The sequence below is a fragment of the Mesoplodon mirus genome (genome assembly GCF_964341445.2).
Source record: "Mesoplodon mirus genome assembly, chromosome: 18".
In the NCBI taxonomy this organism is placed as follows: Eukaryota; Metazoa; Chordata; class Mammalia; order Artiodactyla; family Ziphiidae; genus Mesoplodon; species Mesoplodon mirus.
Window position 1 is genome coordinate 3895242 of NC_138994.1, and position 24000 is coordinate 3919241.

Sequence of the window (24000 nt, forward strand, 5' to 3'; positions counted from 1 at the left end):
TCCCCTTTACCCAGAGCATCCTCCTCACATCCCTATTAACCTTCCTAAAGCACAGCTCAGAGTCTGTTACTCCACAGCTCATAAACCTTCAAGGGCTCCCTATTGCCCACTGGAGTCAGATCAGTCTCCTCACCTGACACTGAAGAGCCTCCAGGAACAACCCCCACCTGCGTCTGCAGGTTATCCCCCATGCTCTGCATCCATGGTCCTTGCCCACACAGGCCCAACTATGATTTTGCTTCTGTATTTCCTCCACCTGAATGTCCTTCGCCACCTCAGAAAGGTGGGCTCCTCTGTCCTTTTACGTGCCCGCCATAAAAGCCACCTACTTCCCAAGCCCTGGCCTGGTTCTCCAACTAAATGGGGCTTCTTTCTACACTGAGATGATAACTGGCATGTCTGCTTTCTCCAGTCAACTGTGAGTCCTAGGGAATTCCCTGGCAGTCCAGCGGTTAGGGATCCGCACTCTCACTGCCAAGGGCCTGGGTTCGATCCCTGGTTGGGGAACTAAAATCCCATGAGGTGTGGTCCAAAAAAACAAAAAATCCCCCAAAACTGTGAGTGTTAGAGGGCGGGGTCATGTCATGTTCATCTGTGTACCCCACCCCCACTCCCTGCCCGAGCCAGAGCCTGGCATACAGTGAGGATGTGTTGTTATTGGATTGAAGGGCCATAAGTTAAGTTACAGCCTGAGAAATGGTCTTTGGAGTATTAAGAAAAGGAGTATGAGCACAAGTTGAAGAGGATTGAGGAAGGCTGGGAAGTTTGTGGAGAGAAGAGGGAACAGCTCACTAAATACAGAAATTTCATCCCACCCAGGGTGGTGCCCAGAGTTAGAAGGAAGGAGAACTGACTACCAGAGCCCATCTGGGCTGATTCCATTTCAGTCCTCGTTAAAAAGGAGCTGGGGCTGCGTCTGGGTGGAGCAGGATAGGGGCGCTGAGGGTGCTAGGGGAAGCAGCAATGTTTAAAGCATTTTTACCATCTGTTTCCTGGAGGGGAGGCGGGAAGGAACCTCTTAATGTACCCTGACCCCACCATCAATAGCAGAATTGAAAGTGACGTTCTGCTGGCCGGAGCACATTCAGTAAACAGACAAGAGCTGCCTCTGCTGTGAGGCCCAGAGCCTGGATCCTAGGGGGTACTCATTCATTTATTCATTCATTTGACAAATGTGAGTCAGGAATTAGGAACACGCCAAGGAGACAAAACAGACCCTGTCTGGGTCTTATGGAGCTTGCCATCTAGTTTGTCTCTAGGAGACAGATACACGCACCAAAAACCAAAAACCAAAAAACAACCAAAAAAAAAAAACAAACCACAACCCTGAGAGACAGGAGGCTGGAAGGCCTGATTTAGAAGGGAGCCAAGGCACACGTCTCTGAGGGTGTGATTACCGGGGCTAAGACAAGATTTTTGTCAAGGGTACTGGGCTGGAAACCACACTCCTTTCCACCCTGCTCCCAGGCCCTGGTGGCCTCACCTCAGCTCACTTTTACAATGGTGGAAACCTTCAGTCTCTCTGACCTCAGCTCACTCTAGGGTGGAACCTACTCAAAAGACAGAAGCAGGGCTTCCCTGGTGGCGCAGTGGTTGAGAGTCCGCCTGCCGATGCAGGGGACACGGGTTCCTGCCCCGGTCCGGGAAGATCCCACATGCCACGGAGCGGCTGGGCCCGTGAGCCACGGCCACTGAGCCTGCGCGTCCTGAGCCTGTGCTCCGCAACGGGAGAGGCCACAACAGTGAGAGGCCCGTGTACCACAAAAAAAAGAAAGAAAGAAAAAAAAAAGACAGAAGCAGCTGGTCAGGGAGGGAGATAGGAGGGGTCCCCAGCATCTTGGTTCCTGAGTCCCTGAGGTGGCTGCGGTCATAGCACCAGCCTCTCTGGGCCTAGTCCCAGCCGACTTCACGGTTGTGGAAATCCTCACATGTTGACAACCACCAACGTGCTTATTGTGTGCTGGTTGAGGGCTTATGGTTACCAGGAGACAAGAGTCTCTCTCTTCAGGGGCTTGCTTCCCTGGTGGTCCAGTGGCCAAGACTCTGCGCTCCCAATGCAGGGGGCCCGGGTTCGATCCCTGGTCAGGGAACTAGATCCCACGTGCCACAGCTAAGACCCAGCGCAGCCAAGTAAATAAGTAAATATTTTTTAAAAACAGTCTCTCTCTCCTCATCTCTCAATATCTCTAAGCCACCTAGAAATGCCTCTGCCGGCAAGTTCTGGGCAAATGTAATTTCAGGGAGAAGGCACGTGGAGAGAAGACAGAAACATACTCAGACACCTGCCTCCTCTTCCCCTGCACCCCTTCCCTTGCAGAAGCTAGGGCATCCTGGGCCAGGGGAATTAGCATGAGACTTGGGGGTCACGGACACCGCAGAACTTGAAATCCGATCTCAGTTCATGTCCTTGCTTGATGGCTGTGTTACTATGGGCAGACTGCTTAACCTCCCTGAGCTTTATCTGTAAACTGAAGCTAATGAGCCCTGCCTTTGATTTTCAAGTACCAGGGTCCACTGCAGACGGAGTTCCTCTGTGCAGCCCCAGACCAAGCCTGTTTTCCGCTCTTCTCCTCTTGGACGTTCTCCCACATGCACCTTAAGCCCACCTGGTTCAAAGCTAACTATCACTTCTGCCTCTGACCTGTTTTTTCACCTGCTTCCTCTATGTCTGGGAAGTCCCTCACCCACAGTCACCCCAGATGCCTCCCTTTTTCTCACGAGCTGCCTCCAATCACTCTCCAAGAGCTCTCAATCGTAACTGCTAGATGTCTCTGGCAGCCACCGCCTCCCATTCCACTGAAAACCCGCCTCATTTTTCACCTGGACCATTGCAGCTGTTCCCAAGCTAGGCCCCCCTCCAATCTATGCTCCAAACTGCAACCGGGACAAGCTTACCATCGCTGCTTACAGTCCTTCGGTTTCTGATACCAGCTTGAGGACAAAGCCCAAACTCCCTAGTGTGACTCAAGGCCCCTGTGACTTGCCCCCGCTGACCCCCCTCTTACCACCACCTTGAGAGCACACTTTGCTAGCAAAGTGCCAAGAACGTGTCCTGCGTGTCACCTATTTCCTCTGCCTGGAACACTTCCCCTCCTTCTCTGCTCAGGTTAATTCCTAACCAGCCTTCTAGACTCCACTCAAGCCTCACCTTCTTCACGAAGCACCCCCTGATCCCCCCAGATTAAGGCAGGGACCCCTCTTCCAGGTTCCCCCAGGACCCACTGCTTCCCACATCAGAGAGCTCGTTGTGCTGTCCTGAATCGTCTGTAGCTCCCACTTAGACTTGTGCCTGGCACATAGTAGATGCTCAATAAATGTTTGCTCAATGAATAAACACAGGAAAGAAAGACTGATTCCACTGAAAGGCAGTGGGAGGAGCACTACGATGGCAGGCAGACTGGGCTCCAGTCCCAGCAGTACCGGCTTTGCCATCGCCTCCCTGCTGACCATGGGCCAGTCACTCGACCCGTGGGCCTTCCCAGCTCCTCGTTCCTTGGGTTTGCTAACCCCTCATCTGGAGGGTCCTGACGTCTGTCGCCCTCTACACACACCCGTTGCGCAGGAGCATTCAGGTCCACCACCCCAAAAACAAGAACCACGAGAGTGGAGAAATGGTTTGTGCGTGCTGGGTGAGGCAGGGTACAGGCGACAGCAGGAAGGATCCAGCGTCCCAAGTCCACATCCGGCCAGCTGACGGTGGCGGGAACGGGCACCGTCACGATCTTTCTCTCAGTCTGGGACGGGGATGGGGGTTCCTGATTCTCTGCCCTTCCCCACAAACAGACCTCTCCCCCTCGCACCAGGTTGGTTAGCAGGGGCTGGGGTGGGTAGTTGTGGAGGCATCGGTGGAGAGAGCCGGACGCTCAGCCCATCCCTCCCTGGGGAGTTGGGGAGCAGCCGAGGCCACAGCAGCAGAGAAGCAAGCACCGGCCTCGAAGACAGGGTGCCAGTGGCTCTGGATCTGACCCCCGAACAACACCGGGGGCACCCCACTTCCCGTCTCAGCTTCCCGTTGTCCCTGGCTCTACTTATGGGGAGACAGAGTGGGCAGGCATGGGGCTTGGGGCGAGCAGGGCCGGGACTGGCCGCGGCTGTATTCCCGCACCCACCCCTTCACTCTCCCTCCCTGCACGTCAGCAGCTCCCACACACCTAGGCTGGCAACCATGCGGCGGGAACAAAGAAGCAGGCTCAGGAGGTGGCCGCAAAGGACAGGATGGCGGTTTTATATGTGGCAAAATACTTCTCCTAGGGGAGTACAGACGGACAGACAGACAGATGGGGGCACAGGACACCAGACAGGAAGGGGAAAGGTTGGGCAGTGGTCTCTGCTAACCAGGAAGTGGAAGCTGCACCCCACCCCCGGGTGGGGGTGGGGGGTGGGACAACATTGGCACAGGAGGTGGCGAGACAGGCATGAGGCGCCCATCCCTGAGGCGGGCAGCCGGGCAGGGCCCAGTCCTCGTTGGCACAATCGGCTCTCTCTGGCCCAGCTGGGTGCTGGTGGGGGTGGGGGACAGGGCTGCTGGGCTACGGGATGCTAGGCTGAGGGACCATCCAGGGCAGAGGGGGTACCAAGGCCTCTCCTGGGGGGCGTGGACATGGGTAAAGGACGGGACCACAAGAGGCAGATACAGAGCAGCAGCAGCAGCAGCCAAGCCCCCCGGGGGAGATCCGAGGTCCTGAGGCAACCCCTGGGGTGACGATTACCTTTGGGGCACCAACCCACAGGGCCTCTCCCCTGGGGCCTCAGGGTGAAAGTGAAGCAGTTTTTTGGTTTCAAAATGAGCTGGACCAGAGTGTTCCATGGGCTCCACACCCAGGTGACAAGGGGATGGGGGGCTCAGATGCAGAGGGGCCCCCTCTTCTGATGGCTGCAGGCAAGGGATGTTGTAGGCAAAGCTCATTCCTGGGGTAGGCAAAGCCTTGAGGCATGGAGGTGGTGGGGTGGGTAGCAGCATCTCGGGTTGCCCCCTCCTCAGGGTTCTAGGTCCTGGGCGGGCACAGGGCACTACATCTGATGCCTGCCAGCTTCTACCCAGACCACTCCCGAAGACGAGATCCCGGTGGGGCTTCCAATGCTGTAGCTTTCACCTCCCAGACAATGCTGCCAGGAAGCTAGGGGGAGGGGTGGGCATGGTGAAGGACCCTGGATCTGGGGCTTGGGGAAGACAGCCCTCATGGGAAAGAGTCTGTGGTCTCCCTCTCCAGGAAAAGCCCCCCTACCCTTCCCAAATACTCCAGGTTGGAAAAAGAAAGGGCCACCCCATTTTAGGACACTCATTTAGAGCCTGGAGTAGAAGGAGTTAAGGAACTGCACCTTTTCTCTGGGCGAGGGGAGAGAGCCCCCTGAGGTGGGGAAGGGGATAGTGCAGGAAGGTTGTCATCCCCCCATGCACCCACAGCATGTAGGTAAAAACCTACCGCTGAGGCTTAAGGGAGCCCCAGGAGCTGGCTGGAATGCTACCACCAAAGAAACCCCAAACATTGAGCAAAGGCATCTGAAAGGAGGGAGACAGCGCCCCCTGGAGGCAGGATACATCCGCAGTGGTGAGCCCCTCTGTCCCCCGCCTCCCCTGGGCTCAGAGCCCTTCCTCCCACTGTGTGGCCCCTGCCTCTCAGCGGATGTAGACGCCCCGCCCCCAACCCTGCAGCTCATTCTTGTTGCGTCCCAGAACTGGACCCCCGCCCTCCGCGCAATAGCGCGCCTTATTCCGGCCGCGGTTCCGGTTGTTGGTCAGCTCCTCTTCATAGTCTTCCTCATCCTCCCAGGATCCCTGTCGGGCTGGTGGGGTGCTGCCCCCTGCAGGGTCTCCAAGCCCTGGCCCCTCGGAGGGGTCAGTCTCCATGTCCACACACGAGTCTCCCAGCTCCGTGTAGGCAGAGTTTCGGTTGCCAGGGGTGTCGGCATCAAACGTGTCTTGGTGGGACAGTGCCCGCAGGGTGCCCGCCCGGCCTGGCGGCTGGCTGCTGGGGTAAAGGCCTGGGGGCTGGCCCAGCTCTCCCGGGTACTCGTGCACGCTGGCGTGCTCCCCGGTGGCCCGTTCCAGCGACTGGTCCCCGGAAGCAAGGTATGGTCCCTGGTTAGCAGGCAGATGGCACACACCATGCAGATCAGGCAGGAGTGAGAGAAACACAACAAAGCAAGGCAGGTTAGTGAGGGCACCATGACACCCAGCCTGGCTGAAGGAGAGGAGGGTGCTGACCCTAGGGGATGGGCAGCCGGCAAACGGCTCTGGAGCCCAGCCAGAGAGCCAGAGGACAGAATTCAAGGCATTTGCTCCTCCACTAGGAGAGGGGGCACCAGACCTTCCTAAGGTGGGTGAAGGCATGAACTCTCCTGGTAACCATGGTAGAGAGCCCACGAACAATTAGTCATCAATTCCTCAAGGCACACGTTAATGCTGTCTTGGGCTAAATCATCATTAACAGCTCATTAGTATTGCCACTTGTTAGTGGTTGATTGGGTTAGTCATTGCCCCCGTTTCCCAAATATACTAAGGGGGGATTTCAGCCAGCTCCTTCAGCCCAACCAGCCCCTAATCACAGGCTTCCGGAACCCCACACTTCCCCCCACCCCACTGCCTAGTCAGATGACAAAGTCTCCAAGGTTGATAGGATTCCTCCCCTGCCCCCAACAAAGACTCAAAGCTGCAGGCTGGGGAAGGCTGATGGGTCTCTATCCCCACTGGCAACAGTGAGATGGCCCAATGTCCTCAGCACCAAATGCCACATGAAGATGGCCATAGAGGCTGCTGGGTGGGGTGCAAAGAGACCTGGGTTCTAGCCCCATGCCCTGCTACTTCAAGCTGTGTGACCCTGAGCAAGTGACTCCCGTCTCAGTGGCCCAGTGTCTCTGTGGTGGTGTGATGGGGATTAGACTAGAGCAGCAATCTCCAAACTATTCCCTGGAGATCTGGGGTGGGTGGACAGGGCACAGAGCGCTTCAGGGGTCCCCGTGGAAGCGGAATGGAGGCCAAGGCCACTAGCTCCCTCTGAGCAGAGCAAGGATGCCTTGTCTACAGACTGAGCTGCCACATAAGATTCAGTGAACAAATGGGCTCTGGTGCTGAAACCAAATTTGAAAAGCAATGGTCTAGAATGATTTCATGGGTTTCTTCTGGTTCTAATCTGGAACCCAATACTTAATGGTTTGACCTCAGAGATAGAGGCCTTGGCTCCCATGGGAGGAGATCAAGGCAGGGTGGACAACCCACAGGAGGGTCTTTCCTGGAATCTGTTTAACTGGGAGAAGGATGGAAGGTTCAACTCATGGAAGATGCTTCATTTTGGGTCCCTACTGAGAAATCTCCTGAGATTAGGGCTCTGGAGGAGGGGGCAGTTTCTCTGGTTTGAACGGCCCTGCTCTGTGGGATTCCCTGCGTCTGAGGGCCCTTGGTCTGTTGCGTCTAAAATGCCGTGACCCCTGTTGGGTCTAAAATGGGTGTAGAGTCCAGCAAACATATATTGATTTTCCTCTGTTTCTTCCTAGTCACGTATCCTACAAGGCCCCCAGGGCAGCAGATATGGTCCTATGGGACCAGGCCCAGGGAGGCCCCACCAGCCAGCCCCAATCCCATCAAAAACCACAGACACCAGAAGCTGCCACTCACCACATTTTTTACAAAATAAAACTCTTCCCTTCCTTGCCCGCGTTCACCGTGCTCAGTTCCTCAGTTCCGAGCCCTGGGCGGGAGGGGACGTGGCGGGGCACCTACACGGGGTGCTCCTGCTGCTGGGGCACCGCCCTGGCCCTCTGCGAGGCCTCCAGCCCTCCCCAGAAGCTGAGATTTCTCCTGAGTGAGGTGAGCACCTGTACCTGGAGGTTGGAGACAGGGGCAGGGCTGGCAGCAAGGGCTGCAGTAGCCATGGTGCGGTTCAGCAGCGGATTGGGCGGAGTGCTGCTGGGCGGGTGTGTGGCCTTCCAATAGGCTTCCAAGTACTCGGCCAAATGCTCGCAGGCATCCTCCAGTTGATTCTCATCCAGGATGATGTCAAACATTTCCTGTGGAGGCGGGGTTAAGGGCAGGGCTGGGATGAGCTGGGCATGACCAAGGGGTGAGGGTGTGGCCTGGGGCAGTGGGTGGAGTCAAGGGGTTAAAGGACAAAGTTAAAAAGAAACCTCTGGATGTCCAGGAAGAGGAGGGCTCTTAGACATATAAATCGACAGAACTACAAAAGGTCTTGGTACCCCGATACTCCAGCTCCCTCATTCTAGATATAAGGCAACCAAGGCGTGGAGAGGGGGCTTAACTCCCCACAGAGAAGTGGTGCTTCTGGGACTTGAACATCCAGCACTCTTCTCCCAGAAGACCCGCCTGCATCTCTGGACCCCGCCCAGGCGTTCCGGTCACTCTCGGATGCAGGCCAGAGGACACATGGAGAACCCAAACGTCGCCCCCTCCCTTCCCCTGGGTCTGAGCACTCACGGGGGGACACTGCGCGAGCTTCTCCGAGGCTGCTATTTGCACATTGAGGTGTTTGGACTGAGACTTCCCTCGAGACTTGATGAGCCTCTGAAGAACCTGGTTTGTGGGGGGGAAGAAGAGGGGCTAGAGGGACCCTGCAATGCACCAAGCCGGAGAGGCGGGTCCTGGTCGGAGCCAGTGTGGAGAGACAGTATCGGGGCCAGGGGATGTTCCATGACTCTCAGCCCTGGCCGCCTCTTCAGAAATGACCTCACCAGTCCTGTGTCCATCCTACACAGTGCTCAGGCTCTCTCCTGGGTCTCATGCCAGCCTGTCCTGGGAAGTTCCAGCAGTGGCTGTAATGAAGGGCAATGATTCTCCTTCCCAACCCCTGTAACCTTTACAGGCTTCGTTCTCTGGGCCAACTTCCCCTCCACGTTAACAGCAGTAGCCATCCTTTATAGGGACACGTGCTATGTACTGGCACTATTCTGTGCTTTTTACACAATCAGTTCATTTAGTCCTGACAATAATGCCATTATGCAGCCACTATGATTATTCTCGTCTCAGTGGTAACAGTACTGATGATAATAGCTAAACATAAAGCTACAACCTTAAGTAAGTGATCAAAGTTCACAGCGCCAATGATGCAACAAACCGACATCCTGTGCTTCCGGATGCAACGCAGAAGGACACACCGCTTTGGTGATGTTCCTACCTGAAACGTAAAACCTAAATCTAGTCATGGGGAAGCATCAGACAAACCCACACCGAGGAACAATCTACAAAATAAGTGATCTGTACTCTTAAAAAATGTCAGTGTCGGGCTTCCCTGGGGGCGCAGTGGTTGGGAGTCCGCCTGCCGATGCAGGGGACACGGGTTCGTGCCCCGGTCCGGGAAGATCCCATGTGTCGCGGAGCGGCTGGGCCCGTGAGCCATGGCCGCTGAGCCGGCGCGTCCGGAGCCCGTGCTCCGCAGCGGGAGAGGCCACAGCAGTGAGAGGCCCGCGTACCGCAAAAAAACAAAAAAAAGTCAGTGTCATGAAAATCCAAGAAAGGCTGAGGAGAATTTTCAGCTTAAAGACTATAAAGAGATATAACAACTAAATGCAACACATGATCCTGGATCATGAAGGGGAAATTGCTATAAGGGGCATTATTGGGACAGCTGGTGAAAACTGAAGATGGACAGTATTTTAGATAAGATTTCTTAAATTTGACAATTGTACTGTAGTTATGTAAGTTAATATCCTTGTTCTTAAGAAATACATGTTGAAATATTTAGGGATAAAGGCATACAATATCTACAACTTACTCTCAAATAGTTCAGGAAAAAAGATACACATATATAAGCACACATATACATAATACATACATACATAAAGTAGTGGCAAAATGTTCAAAATTAATGAGTCTGAAAAAAATTAAATTGTATACTTTAAATGGCTGAATTGAATGGCATGTGAATTTTATTTCAATAAAGCTGTTAAAAAAGTAGTGAATCTGAGTGAAGGGTGTTCAAAGATAGTCCTACTATTCTTACAACTCTTCCGTAAGTTTGAAATTATTTCAAGGTAAAAATCTAAAAAAAAAAAAAAGAATAGATACAGTGCTTAGTAGGTACCAGGCACTTTGCGTGGTTAATTTGTTTATTTAATCTTCCCAAGCACCATTTGAGGATTCCTGTTTTGCAGATGAGGAAACTGAAACATAGAGAAGTTGGGTGACTTGCCAAAAGAGCGCAGAGCCGGTAAGTGGTAGCACTGGTACCTAAACTCAGGCAGGCTGATTCCGGAGTCCCCACCCTTAACCTCGATCAGTGCTCAGTGGGGGCAATGGAAGCGTCTGTTAACTTTCTAGTTCACAAAGTGCTTTTGCAGCCGTTGTCTCATTTGATCCTTTCAACCACCCCAGGTAGTACTTAAATCCCATCACCCACTTTATGCTCATTAGAAACTTAGGACTCAGAAAGATTAAGAAACTGGGTGCTCAGGGACTTCCCTGGTGGTCCAGTGGTTAAGACTCTCAACACAGGGGACCAGGGTTTGATCCCTGGTCGGGGAACTAGATCCTGCATGCCGCAACTAAAAGATCCCGTGTGCTGCAACGAAGATCCCGCAGGTGGCAATGACGATTCCGTGTGCCGCAACTAAGATCCAGGGCAGCCAAATAAATAAATATTAAAAAAAAAAAAAAAGAAACTGGGTGCTACCATGAGATGTTAACAGTTACCACCTCTGGGTGCCTTCATCAGACAGAACTCTGGGCTCTTTACATCATTACCTCCAACCCTCTCAATGACATATGAGAATGATTATAATTCCCATTTTGTAGGTAAAGAAATTGAGGTGCAGGGGCTTCCCTGGTGGCGCAGTGGTTGAGAGTCCGCCTGCCGATGCAGGGGACGCGGGTTCGTGCCCCGGTCCGGGAGGATCCCACATGCCGCGGAGCGGCTGGGCCCGTGAGCCATGGCCACTGAGCCTGAGCGTCCGGAGCCTGTGCTCCGCAACGGGAGAGGCCACAACAGTGAGAGGCCCACATACCGCCAAAAAAAAAAAAAAAAAAGAGAAATTGAGGTGCAAAGGCTAAATAATCCCCCCAAGATCACAAGCTCAATAAAATACAAACCAAAACCAAGATTTAATTAGTTAAATAAAAATAAGCCAATCAGAGCTCGGATTTGAACCCCATGCTGTCTTCTCATTTCAAAGCCTTCACCTAAGCTCACCTTCCATGTTTCTGAAACCCCTACTAATGTCTAGGAGGGAAAACTAACAGAACCGCTGTATGACCAGGAAGTAAATCAGCCTTCCTACCAGTTTCATCTCTATCGAGGCCTACATGAAGGCGGTGCAGCAAAAAGGGCTGAAATCGAAAGACAGGAAAGGTCTTTTCCCAGCAGCCAAGTAGCTGCGTGACACTGGGACAGAAAGCACAGAATTCTTTCCGTTTTCTGGACTCAGGAGGAGAAGTCAACAAAGTAGAGACAGGGGACTGGCCTGCATGACCCTAATAATAATATTTAAAACAGTTAATACATGACAAGGGGGACTTCCCTGGTGGCACGGTGGTTAAGAGTCCGCCTGCCAATGCCAGGGACATGGGTTCTATCCCTGGTCTGGGAAGCTCCCACATGCCGCGGAGCAACTAAGCCCGCGCACCACAACTACTGAGCCTGTGCTCTAGAGCCCGCGAGCCACAACTACTGAGCCCACGTGCCACAACTACTGAAGCCCGTGCACCTAGAGCCTGTGCTCTGCAACAAGAGAAGCCACCGCAATGAGAAGCCCGTGCAACGCAACGAAGAGTAGCCCCCGATCACCACAACTAGAGAAAGCCCAGGCGCAGCAACGAAGACCCAACGCAGCCAAAAATAAATAAATAAATAAATAAATAAATGCTTTTTTTAAAAAACATGGTCAGGTATATTATACCAGACCCTTTGCTAAGTGCTAAGTATTCACATTAGGTTGAATCTTCACAATATCCAGACAATGGAGTTCGACAGAGCAGGGAATCTGGGCTCGAGGAGAATACGTCACACAATTAGTAAGCAGTACCTGGGGTTTAAACACAGGCAGCCCAACCAGAGCACTCCTGTCTCCAACAGGGTCAGATGCCTGCACCCACCTTGGGAGAGGTGATCTTGATGTAAACAATGATGGGGGCCAGTGAGGTCTTGGAGAGCTGGGCTGGGTGGTTGATGGTGTCGGCATCCAGAGCAACCAACTGAAGGGTCCGGGCTAGCTCGAAGATGCGCTCGATCTCGCTCTGAACCTCAGCTGGGGAAATGGAGTCATGGGGCAGGGGGAAATGTAAGGGGGCCTCCCAGGAGGCCGTGGGCAAAGAGAGCATTTCTGGAGATGCCCCCCTCCCCCCTCCCACATCTGGCCCCAGAGCAGGGGTGGGGGTGCAGTTAAGGGTGGGCTCACCCAGGCTGGAGCGTGTGTTTGAACGCTCGATGATGATGTGTTTGCTGGGGTTGTTGAGGACCGAGCGCTTAGCCAGGGAAATGTCCGCTGTCACACGAGTGATGGAGATCCTGGGGGACAGGACAAGAGGAGCCAGGGCTCAGGGTGGCCTAGAATGCCCTGCCTACTCCCCAGGCTCCAGGACAGCCTCTTATCCCTCAGTCCAAGAGTTCCAGGATTGTCATTCAAGCCATCCTGCCCATCCCCAGCAGCAGAGAACCATGGTGGGAGTGGAGAGCCAGCTCCCAGGGTCTTACCTGCCATCAAACCGATGCTTCAAGAAGTCAAATAAAGCTTTCTGCATCATGTCTGTAACCTGAGGTTGGGGGGGGTGGGGTGGGGGGAGGAGAAGTCAGGTGTTTAAAGCCCCTCAGGGAGGGTGGACTGCTAGGTATTTGCCCCCTGACATTCCATTTTCTTCTTAAATCCCTGAGATGAGTAAGTCCCTGTTGAGGGGAGGGGGCAGTCCTTTTGAGTCTGAGGGGCCTCCACTGGGGTTTCTGATTGCAAAGATCCTTTAAGGTGGGATCTCTGGGAGGACTTTTCTGGGGTTCTTTTGAGAGGACGAGACCCTTCTGGGGTCTCCCTGGGGGTTGGGTCCCCCACGGAGGAGGTTGTCTCTGAAGGTACATAGTCCTCTGGGGAAGAAACCCTGGGAGGGCCCTGCTGGGGGATCTCTCCGGGGTCTGAAGACCTTTCTATGGAGTCTTTCTGGAGGTCTGGGCCCCTCTGGGTCCACTCGCCTCTAGGGGCTCCTACCTCATAGCCCTTGAGCGACGGTCCCACCAGGATGATGGGCCTCATGGAAGGTACCACGTCATAGGGGGGCACATGCTCTGTCTGGGGGGGGAAGCAGGGAGGGGAAACCCCAGAGTGGAGATGGCATTAGCCCCTCTTCCCCCACCTCCAGGCTCCCCCATGCATCCTTTCCTCCCCCTGGTCCCAAAGTCCAGATGTGGGGATCGGGGTGGGGGTGGGGAGGTATGGCGAGGGAGAACCAGGAAGGGTTGGGAAAAAGGGGGGCAGATATGGGAATGGGTGTTAGAAGGTCCCCCTAGCTCATCCCAGGGGGTGGGGAGGGGGACACAGAAAGCTGTGATACTCACCAACTTCTGCTTCTGTTTGGCTGGGTCCAGAGATTGCCAAGAGGAGGGCGGGGGAGGAGAAAGGGGAAGGTACCCAGGCAGGGGCAGAGGGCGAGGGAGGAGCCGGGACAAGAGAGGGAGGGAGAGCGGGCAGACGAGGAGAGATAACAAGGCATGCGTGTTAGTGACAGACAGAGCCAGAGACAGGGGATGGGACCCCGTGCCAAGGGGGAGCCAGACGTGGCCCTGGATCGGGGCTGGGAGCAGGACTGACGGCCAGTCCAGTGAACTTGGGAATATTCAGACACCCTGTACCCCCTTTCTGGGTCTTGGAAAAGAGCTGGGAAGAGTGACAGCCTCTAATTTGGTGCCCATCTCCTGGCCCCAGTGCAGGCCAAACCGCCCATTTTAAGGGTACGCTAACTGTCCTGCTCTGCAGCCAGGAGATCCCCGTGTGCCCACCGTAGCCCCGTGGAGTCCGAAAAGGGCCAAGAAGGTCACCATTCCACTTTCCCCTTCACACGTGGGAGTGGGGGCAAACACGGCCTATCCCACTGGCAGTGAGGGGGAAAGGTCAGGTCTCATTACCCAGACCCTGCTTTCAGTTGAGGGGCGGGGGCGGCCTTCCAAGAGAAAGGGTGCTTCCACCGCAAGAACCATCCCTTCCGGAGAAGTGGGCCAGGGTGGAGTTGTGTGTGGAGACAGACGTGCCCATTCTCGGTGCCATCCTACCCTTCCCTCCTCCTGATTCCCACAGAATCAGGCTGATACCACATCGGAATCCATTCCAGCCCCCCTCCCCCGCCAAAGCGCTGGGCTCTGACCTCCCCTATCGCAAGAACCCAGCGAGAATTACCTTCTTGAAGAAGGGGATGCGCGTGCCGTGGGGTGGCGGGGTGGTGACACTGCTAACGCTAGTCTTGGCAGAGCCACTATGCTCACCGAGCTCCGCCTCCTCATCCTCTAACTCCAGGGGGTCTAGTTCAAAGGCTAAGTTAGTCATTTCATTACCTGGACCGGAGAGTCGGGAGGAGGGAGGAAGGAGGCGAGGTGGGGAGGAGTGAGATGGACATGGAGACACAAGTACAAAACGCAGGGATGGGATGGGGAAAAAAGAAAGAAGAGGTGAATGGAACAGGGCTGGGAGAAATGAATGGGGGGTAGGGGGCAGGGCAGTCAGGCAGAGAGATGGAGCTACCAAAGAAATGGGAGAGTAGAGACATGACAGAATGGGCGCTGATGGACAGGCCCAGCTTGTGGGGTGTCCTGCTCTTCGTGGAGGGGGTACCACCGGAGGTGTCTGGAGGACTCAGGATTGGGGTACCCCCAACTGCAGGGAAAGGAGGGGACAGGCAGTGGGGAGACCACCCCGCCCAGGAGCTCCACCCGACCCCGTGGGGTGGCGGCAGCTCTTACCACTGGCAGGGGGCGTGGGGCGGCGGGTGCCAGTCACCACGTCTCCCAGACTGGAGCTCGAGTTGTCACCTGATTTGCTGTGTGGGCAGAAAGGCAAATGGAGCCGTGAGCAAAGGAGGTGGGCGTGAGGGTGGGGGATCTGTTCTCTCACAGGCTGCCCCCCGCACCCCACCCTCATTTGCCAGCCCCACTGGTGATGCCACAGACAGTTTTGTGTCCTCAGGGCAATGCGTCAACCCTCAGGGCCTACTCCTGGCTGGCTGGCTGGCCTCTCCCGGAGGTGCCCTGGCCCCAGCCAAACACCTGGAGCTGAGGCGGTTCTGGCGCAGCTTCTGTTCCTGCAGCAGGCGCAGGCTGTCCAGTTTGACAGGGCTGGGGATGAAGCCAACCTCACAGCCCTCCTTCACCAGTCGCCCAATCCACCAGTCATTATTGTATTTCTGCAAACGACAACGGCAGGTGGGGTGGGGGAGACCAAGAGGGAGATTAGAGGTACAAGCCAGCAGCCAGCTCCGGGGGACACCACCCCCAGACGTGCCTACCCCGCCCAGGGGGCGGCACCCTCGAACAGCCCTGGCACCAGCCTCGGATTACAGCCCCCAATTCTCAGGACTCTCCGGAACCAGCATCCTCTTGTGCCATGGACCACCCACACCCCCGAGCACATCCCTGTTCTGAGAGTCCTTCCTCCCCCATGTGCCAGCTCTACCCTGGAAAGGCAGGGAGAGAAGTAAATGCTGACACCTCCGTGTGCCTGGCACACTGCCACCCCACTGACAGGCCTCATCACAAACCCTCCCAACCACCTTGTGACCTAGGCATTACCGTCCCATTTTACCAATGAAAAATGCGAAGCTCAGAGAGGTGGAAAGATTTGCCTAAGGTCACACAGCAGATTTAGCCCAGCTCTGCTTGGCTCAGAAGTCTTTTTCCACTAGAGGTCTGACAGCCCCTCTCGTGGCACCCACTACCCTGCCCTCCCTCCAGATGCCAACACATCCTCCCCACCTCTTTGATGTGCAGGAAGTCCTTGGGCTCGAAGGTGATGGCCACTCCCTGAACAGGCACCTCATCCCCTAGAGATGGGTTGTAGCCGACATTTGTCCGCACAGCGAATGCCACTGGCTTGGTCTAGAGGAAGATGACAACCAGAGGGTTAAATCACCATGGGATGTACAACTTCCTGACTGCGGTGGTGATTAGGGAGAGGTTTGTTTTGTAAATTGTTTATTAAAACATATACTGTACACACTACTATACATAAGAGAGATAAACAACAAGGACCTACTGTATAGCACAGGGAACTATATTCAACATCTTGTAATAACCTATAATGAAAAAGAATCCGAAAAAGAATATACACGTATATGTATAACTGAATCACTTTGCTGTACACCTGAAACTAACACAACATTGTAAATCAACTCTACTTCAAAAAAAATTTTTTTTCATAAAAACATATACTGAATGGCTTATGCAGTTTTTGACTGCATGTATTAAATTTCACACACACACACACAAAAGCAAACCATAGAACTCAGTCCTCTCAGGGTTGAGGGGGGCATCAGGGAATGCTAAGTATGGGTGGTGGGAGAGCCTAGAATAACAGCAAGGAGGAATGATAAGAATAGTGGCAACAACAATAAGAACGAATAATAGTAATAATATGGCAGCAGGTACCGTGTAGTGTAACAGGCACTGTGTTATATGTTTCACACCCATTATCTCATGTATTCATCACAAAAACCCTATGAAGTTACGTACTATTACCATATTCCTTTTATGGGTTTTTTTCTTTTCTTTTCTTTTCTTTTGCTGTGCCACGTGGCTCGTGGGATCATAGTTCCCCAACGACCAGGGATTGAACCCGGGGCCACGGCAGTGAAAGTGCTGCTGAGTCCTGACCACTGGACTGAGGGGGAACTCCCACCACATTCATCTTAATGGATGAGAAGACTAAAGTTCAGAAAGGTTAAGGGACTTGCCTAAGATCACACAGCTAACAAGAGCCCAGAAAATTTGACTCCAGAAATGAGTGGAAACGTTTAGCTCCTACTATGTGTAGAAATTAGGCACTTATCGTACTTTATAAGGAGGCAGGTATTATAGCTTACACTTTACAGGTGAAAAGCAGAGGCACATCAGAGGGGTACATGAGCTAGGAAGTGGCTGGGCCAAGACCTGCCCCTGGGTCTGTCCAGGCTGTCTCTGAGGCCTGGGGTAAGGGACGTGATGCCAGCACGGCCCTTCCCGTCGTTCTCACCTTGGCTTTCTCGAGCTGGGCTAATGCCTGGCGTTCCGCCTCCTTCCTTAAGGCTTCCCGGTCCTCCTCCAGAGACACATCGGAGTCTGACGGACGGCTGGTATAGGACTCTGCTGATCCCTGAAAACAGACAGGGCCAGCTCAGGGCCGACGCTGCCGCCCCAGCTCCTGGGCCTCGGAAGGCACCCGTCGTGGATGCCTCAAGCCCCAGCCAGCCCAGCATGATACCACAAGGGCTAGGAGGAGGTGGTACTAGATGGGAAGAGCCGGAGAACGAGGTCTGCAGGCCCCTGGAAAGAGTGTGGCCCTAGGAAGGGCAACAGCAGCAAGCAGGGGATTACGGCAGGTCCAAGGACAGCTGCTCGGGGCCCAGGGAGGGGTGGGAACCTGATAGGGGCACAGCGCAGGGGTGGAGTGCCAAGGGACAGTCTCCACTCCCTGCTCCTCCTTCCCTCCCCTGCCCCCAGCACCGGCTGAGACAGACTCAGCACAGGCCCAGTGAGTCCTTCCAGGGGCTGTAGCCACCAGCTTAGGCCTGAGCTCTCGGCACTGGCGGCCATGGGCAGCCTGCTCCATGGGCTAGGGCCACACAAAAATTTGCCATTTTCTGCTCAAGGGTGAGGAAAGACAGAATCCTACCTCCTCTTCCGGAAGCTGGGGAGCCCCAGCCCTCAGGCTCTCATAAGATACAAAAAAGAACCCAAGATGCCTGGGGTGGTGCAAGAAGAGGCAAGTTAAGAGAAGGACACGAGCAGGCCTTTCCTCAGTCCTAGGGCTGCCGGCTGCCAGGGTCAAGGCAGGCTCAGAAGTCTGGGTGTGCCAGGAAGCAGGCCTTTATCACACCGACCATCCCAGAGCACAAGGAACTCCCTCAGTGATGCAGGCACATGTGTAGGACACGCATAGCCTGTCCAGACCCAGGGCGTGAATGAACATGCTCATTCACAGGTGTGCTTGGGTGTGCAACTTCAAGGGTATGTTCTATGGTATGTCCTGGTGTGTATGACTGAATGCATACAGGTACACGTGTGTGCACACGGGGCGGAACGGGGGGACGCCCTCAGTGTCTGTGTCCCTGAGGGCATGTGAGGGCAGGAGCCAGGAGGTGTGGATTTGTGTGACCGTGCAGCGGTGGTGTTGCTACAAAGGGCAGGAGGGGACCTGAAGAAAGAACAAGACTGCAGAGGTGAGGGGGTTCTTTCCTGAAGACAGGAAAGGGTCACCTGGCCAGGAATGCCCATTGGCTTCGTATGGAGGGAACGTGGGAAAGAGAGAAGACCAATTCCCACCTCCCCCAGAGCGCCCTGGTGCATCAGTGAGTGCAGCTGCCCATCAAATCATGAAAATGGGAGAGCGGAGAGGGGAAAGGTGGGGGGGGGCGGTACTAAAAGAAGATGGAAAAGAGATGCAAAGGAAAGAGTGAAAACCGTTAATCTACCACTCTCCACCCCTCCTGACGGGAGCACTCAGAGTCAGAAAGACAGATGCCAGGAGAGCCAGGGGAACAGACCCAGAGATGGAGTGGCAGAGAGACACTCACTGACCCCAACACACACACAAACGCACAAACACGCACACACACACCCAAGAATGGCGGGAGACAAGGCAACAGTGAGGCAAGGAGACAGGCTGGAGTGCAGGCCTCCCACCAGCTCTCCTGAGGGGCTGCTCCCACCTCCCCCCACCTTCTCTCCATCCCCAGCTCACCACTACGAGGGTCCGGCTGGGCGCCTCCATCCCGGTGCCCTCGGTGCCTGCCCCTGCTGGCCAGGGGGGGGTGGTGGTGGCCCAGACTGCCCGCCCCCGGGGCTCAGGTTACAAGCAGGGTTGCTACATATGCAAACTGCCAGGGTATATTTAGCTCAGAGACGTGGCAAGGACGGCCCCCCCACTCCCTGCCACCTGCAGGGGGTCAGAGCTGGGGAGCCAAGAGGAGGAAGGATCGGAGACTGGGGTCTGATCCTCTGGGTCGGCAAACACTGAAGGAATGAGGCCCTTTCCTGTCAAGAGGGGCTCCACCGAGCACAGTGTCATTCTTCCTGGCCCCGGCCCTGGCCCAGTCCTGCAACACGGGGGATGAGGGAAAGATCAAAGAAAGGGCTTCGTGTTTGTATGGAGATGCTGGGATGAAGAGCCCTTTTCCTGACCCTCTCAAGTCAGGCCCGGGCTCACATGTGCCAAGTGTCGTGGAGACGGAAGAAGTGAAAAGAAGGGCCTCTCTCCAACCTGTCGTGGATCTGCCTGGCATCACCCTCTCTCTCCCGGCCCGGGGGTGGGGGTGGGGGCGGCTGACTTCCCCGCTGCCCTCTGCCCTCAGATGCTGCCCATGTTTTCTTCAATGTACTCCTTTCCTTGTCTGATCCCAAGCCCCTCTTGCCTTTTTTGGGTACCAGGCTTTGTTGAGATGCTCTGTAGTCATAGCAACTACGTGGCTCTCTCACTGCTTCTCCCTGAGCCTGAGATGGCCTGGGGTTGATAGTTAGAACAGAGATGAGAACAGCATCTTCCTGATGGGAGAACAGAAAACCCCAGAAAGCCATTCAGCTACACTACCCGCCTTCATTCAGGGATGCTGGGCTAAAGTCCTCTCTAATATCAACTTCCTCCTGCCTCTCCTCCACCTCCCTCAACACACTTTCTCTCTCTGCGTATTAAAGAACAGTCACACACACACACACAAAAAGAACAGTCACATCTGGATGTGAGGAAGGCGTTTCCCTGACCCATACCTCATCAGGGCTCCGGGGACCCAAATGTCCTGGCTCCTCATTTCTTAGGACCTGCCTCTACCCCATGCTGTCACAGATTCTGGGGGAGGACATGGAAGGAGACAGCCGGCAGGGGGAGTGGGTGACAGCCTGAAGCCAGCTAGAAGGAGGCAGGCCAGGCTGTCCCTGAATGAGATGACGCAGGCAGGCAGGCAGCAGGGGCTGGTGTCTGGTGCTGGGGGAGGGATTGGGTGGGGGCTGAGGGAGTGGGTACAGCTGACAGTATATGCAGAGGAGGTCATGGGGTGTAAGGGTATGGGGTGGTTGTAGGCAGGTGACAAATGACACGGGGGAGGGTGCCTGGAGAAAGCCTCACCCAGCTCACCAATCCTGGTCTCCACCAACCAGCCACCTCCCTCCTCTCAGCCCGGCCTACCCATTACCTGGCGGACAAAGCTGTTGGATGTTGTATCCGAGGATGTGCTCCCATCCGACCTTTTGAACCGCCCTTTCCTCTTGCTGTATTTGCCCTGGAGAAGCCAGGAAGGGACAAGAGTAGAATCAAAAAGGCCCTTTCCCAACCCTCATCCCATCAGGCCCAGAACCACAGCCAAGCCTTGGAAATATCATTCCCTGATCTCAACAGCCCGCCCCTCTATCTTCTTCCTGAGATGGTACAGCCCGAGCGGGAGGGAGAACCCAGACCACAGCCATGGGGTGGGGGACAGTGAAAGAGAGCCCTAGGAAGCACACACAGAAACCCCCAAACCAAGCCAGAGAGGTTGGGAAGGGGGAGGCACTGAGAAGCTGGAGGCTCATTAGGCAGCAGAGCTAATTGAGACGCTGGGCAGGCTGCAGAGGCCTCAGGGGGAAGGGAGAGGCTGCCTGCAGTGCTGGGGGTGCGGAGAGAGCCCCTGGGAAAGTCCCCCTCCCTCTGCACCTCAGCTGGAGCACAGCGGGGCTGAGTGTGCCTGTGGCCCCCAGAGAGAAGAGGATTCGCCAACCCAGGCCCAGCTTGGCTTTCCCCATGCCCAACTCTTGCCTTGTTTTTCGCAGAGTGGGGAGGGGAGTTGCAGCTCTCAGCTCTTGGAGACCTACAACTAGATTCCCAGGGAGGGGTAGGGGGCGTGGAACTGTATTTGGAAAGTAAACATCTAACCCCAACCCTGACCCATGGGGGCAGATTTAGCACCCCGCCTCCAGCCTGGTAGGACTTTTTCTCAGCCCGTCCTCACAGTCACCGTGATCATACCTCTCCCCAAGGGGGCAAGAGGGATTAAGCCCTCTAACCCTCAGCTGCCAATGCCCACGTCCTGTCCCCATGATATCCATCAGGCTGCATCAATCTAAATGTCCCTTGGCCCTGCCCCGAGATGAGTCTAGAACACAGCCCCCCACAGGGCCTCGGAGAAGAATTGCTCAGTCCCACTGGCTGGGCTCCTGGCTTCGGTGGCGTGGACACTGCCTGACCTCTCACGCAGCCACCCATTCAGGTATTTCCAGGCCTCCTGTACAGGGGGCTACTTCTTTCCTCTCCCCAACTCAAATATACACATTGGCCCCCAGCCTGTCTAGAGTGGGGTGGGGGGGGGAATCATTGAGGGTTCAGGCCCTCCAAGCCCCTGCCCCCAGCCTCCATCCTAGAGTTTCTTTGCCAAAGAAGCTAGGTAAGCCATGACCAGACTAGAGGCTCTGGTTCCTTGGGCCTGAGTACAAGGAAGAGGATGGATGGATGGGAGAGAAGGGCACCTGGGAACCCTTTGAGGATCCTCCCTCCCATCACCTTCTCTCCAGCAAGACATATCTCCAACCTCGAGGACTGAGGATCCCTATGAACTTAAGAGGATTCCCCCAGTGAGCCCCAGACTCTTTCAGACCACCACCACTATCCCAGGCAAGGAAAAGGGAGTGGCACCCAGAGGGACAAGGGACAGCTGAAAGGAAGGCCCCAGTCAGCTGCGTCCCAGGCTCCAAGGGGCCTGGGGTGGAGAAGGGAGGTATTTTTAGGTCTGACCTGACCCCCACACCCCACGTGCCCACACTATCATGGTGGTTACAGTTGCTCCAGGCTGGCTACAGCAAGAAAAGAGTTAATGCTATCCTAGCCTTGGGGTGTTGCCAGGTTGGATAAGGACACGTCCCAGAGAAATCCCCTGGCACGACCACCCCAGACCTTGCTGGTCACTCCATGGGCACCCTCACCACCCAAGAATACCCCTTTCCGGGGGTAACCTGGGGGCACAGGAGAAGTGTGAGTGGGGGGGGGCGGCAGACCACCCCCATCCCCACGCCCCCCAGGTAACACAGTTTCTTCCCCTCCAGGACAGTGAGTTGGCATCCATTCAACTTTCCAAACTTTGGAGGCATTTTCTGGGGCTGGGGGGGATGGGGTGGAGGAGGGATAACGTGGGTGTTTGTTGGGGGAGGGGAGGTGGTCCAATATAGGGGTGGAGCTGAAGTGGCTGGGACGGGGGCCTGGCCCGGAGCTGGCCCCTTCCCCACCCTCGAGGGCCAGTGTCCGCAGCTCTGAAGGCCTGCTGGCACCGCCCGCTGACCACCGCCTCGGCCACCCCCGCCCCACCCACACCCGCCCGGCGCCCCTGAGCGTGCTCTGCGTCCCCCCTTTGCCTGAGCTCGCTCTCTAGCCTCCTTCAACCCCCGGGTCCCCCCGCCAGCACCCACACTCTCAACCCACTGGAGCCGGTACCCGAGCAGCAGAGACCCTGACGCGTGGGAGAGGACGAGGCGAGGGTGACAGGCGGCCCGACCGCCTCCTCCCCGCTCAGCCAAACCGCAGCACAACTCCCGGCCAAGCGCCCATCAATCATTCACCGGCAGAGCTGGGGGGCGCAGAGCCCTCTCCCCTGGGCGCCGGGCATATAACCCCTTTTTCCCCGGCCCCCCTCGATCCGACCCCACAAGGTCCGCGGGACCGGCCCCCTTCCCTCGATCCCGGCCACCACGCCTCACCTGTGGGCTGGGGTCGAAGACCTCCATGGGGATCTCCTGGGAGGATGGGTAAGGGCCCCGGGACATGCTGGTCTTCTGGACCATGGAGAGGAGCCTCCCCTCCGGCCGCCGGTCCGGCCCAGCCGGGCGCCCTCAACGCATGAGAGAGGCCGTCGGAACCGAGAGCAGCGCAGCCAGCACCCGGTCGAGCCACCTGGCCCGGCCTTCGGTTGCCCTCTTCCTGCCTTCCCTCCCTCCTCCCGCTCTCTCCTCTGCTGCCGCCGCCTCCTCGGCCCCTGAAGGCTCAACATCTCCCCCCGCCCCCTCCGCTCCCACCCGCCCCTCCCTCCGTCCCTCCCTCCCTTCTCCGGCTCCGGCCCCGGCCCCGCCCCTCGCAGCCCCTCCGCTGGCTCCGCACAGACAATGGGAGGACGGCGGAAGGGACGCATGTGTTTCCCGGCGGGCGCTAGCCTCCGACTGGCCTAGGGTGAGGGTGGCCCACTATGGGGGAGATTAGAAACCCGCCAAGGGGCTGAGAGCGGGCTGGGCTGGGGGGGTGCAGTATACCAGTGGATGCCAGGCGCGGATGGAGCTGAAGTGCGGATTAGCATGGCTGGCACCGCCCCCCTCTTCCGTCCCAAACCGCTCTTCCTAGCTGGTCTCCCCATTCCACTCCAGCTTGGGCCACCGGAACTTCACGGCCCTGGTGATCCTGGGACCCGGCTTTAACTCCTTTCTCCCCACTGTGGTCCCAGGCCGACTTGAACCAAACGGAAAGTCCCCTCCCTCGCCAGTATGGTGGTGCTGGCCGGCTGGAGGCTGAAGCTGCGGTGGGGAGGGTGTCCAAAAGGAGTCTCAGCAGAGACAGCAACAAGAAATCCTAGGCACTCAGGAGTCCTATCGCCCTAGTGCTAATATCCCCCAAGCCCTTCCAAAAGGCCAGGGGTGGGCCTGGGTGAGGTCTGTGTTCCTCGAAAGAAAGGAAAAAGGAAGAAATGTGGAGTTGAGACAGGAGAGACTGGCAAAAGTCAGATCTATGACCTTTTTTTTTTCTTTTCCCTGTATTTTGGCCGCGCTGTTCCGCACGCAGGACGGTTCCCCGACCAGGGATCACACCCGGGCCTCCGCAGTGAAAGCTCTGAATCCTAACCACTAGGCCACCAGGAAACTGCCAGATCTAATGACTTTTGATCTAGAATTG

At 55.9% G+C, this 24000-nt stretch overlaps 1 protein-coding gene across 3 annotated transcripts; it reads right to left on the reverse strand.

The window, feature by feature from the left end:
* Positions 1 to 4193: 4193 nt before the first annotated feature.
* CACNB1 (calcium voltage-gated channel auxiliary subunit beta 1) lies at positions 4194 to 23084 on the reverse strand. 3 transcript variants are annotated; one of them, XM_082605461.1, is made up of 14 exons: positions 22821 to 23084; positions 20294 to 20380; positions 17143 to 17262; positions 15888 to 16010; positions 15183 to 15319; positions 14880 to 14956; positions 13485 to 13504; positions 13138 to 13218; positions 12636 to 12694; positions 12340 to 12449; positions 12038 to 12189; positions 8429 to 8524; positions 7819 to 8004; positions 4194 to 6079 (listed from the first exon to the last, which is right to left on the reverse strand). In XM_082605461.1, exons 1-14 carry the CDS (start codon positions 22902 to 22904, stop codon positions 5618 to 5620), a joined length of 1794 nt encoding a protein of 597 aa, XP_082461587.1. In that variant the 5' UTR covers positions 22905 to 23084; the 3' UTR covers positions 4194 to 5617. The 3 variants fall into 3 exon arrangements, with proteins under 3 accessions (XP_082461587.1, XP_082461586.1, XP_082461585.1); XM_082605460.1 differs by lacking the exon at positions 13485 to 13504 and adding an exon at positions 14320 to 14441; XM_082605459.1 differs by lacking the exon at positions 13485 to 13504 and adding an exon at positions 14320 to 14474.
* Between the last annotated feature and the right edge of the window lie 916 nt (positions 23085 to 24000).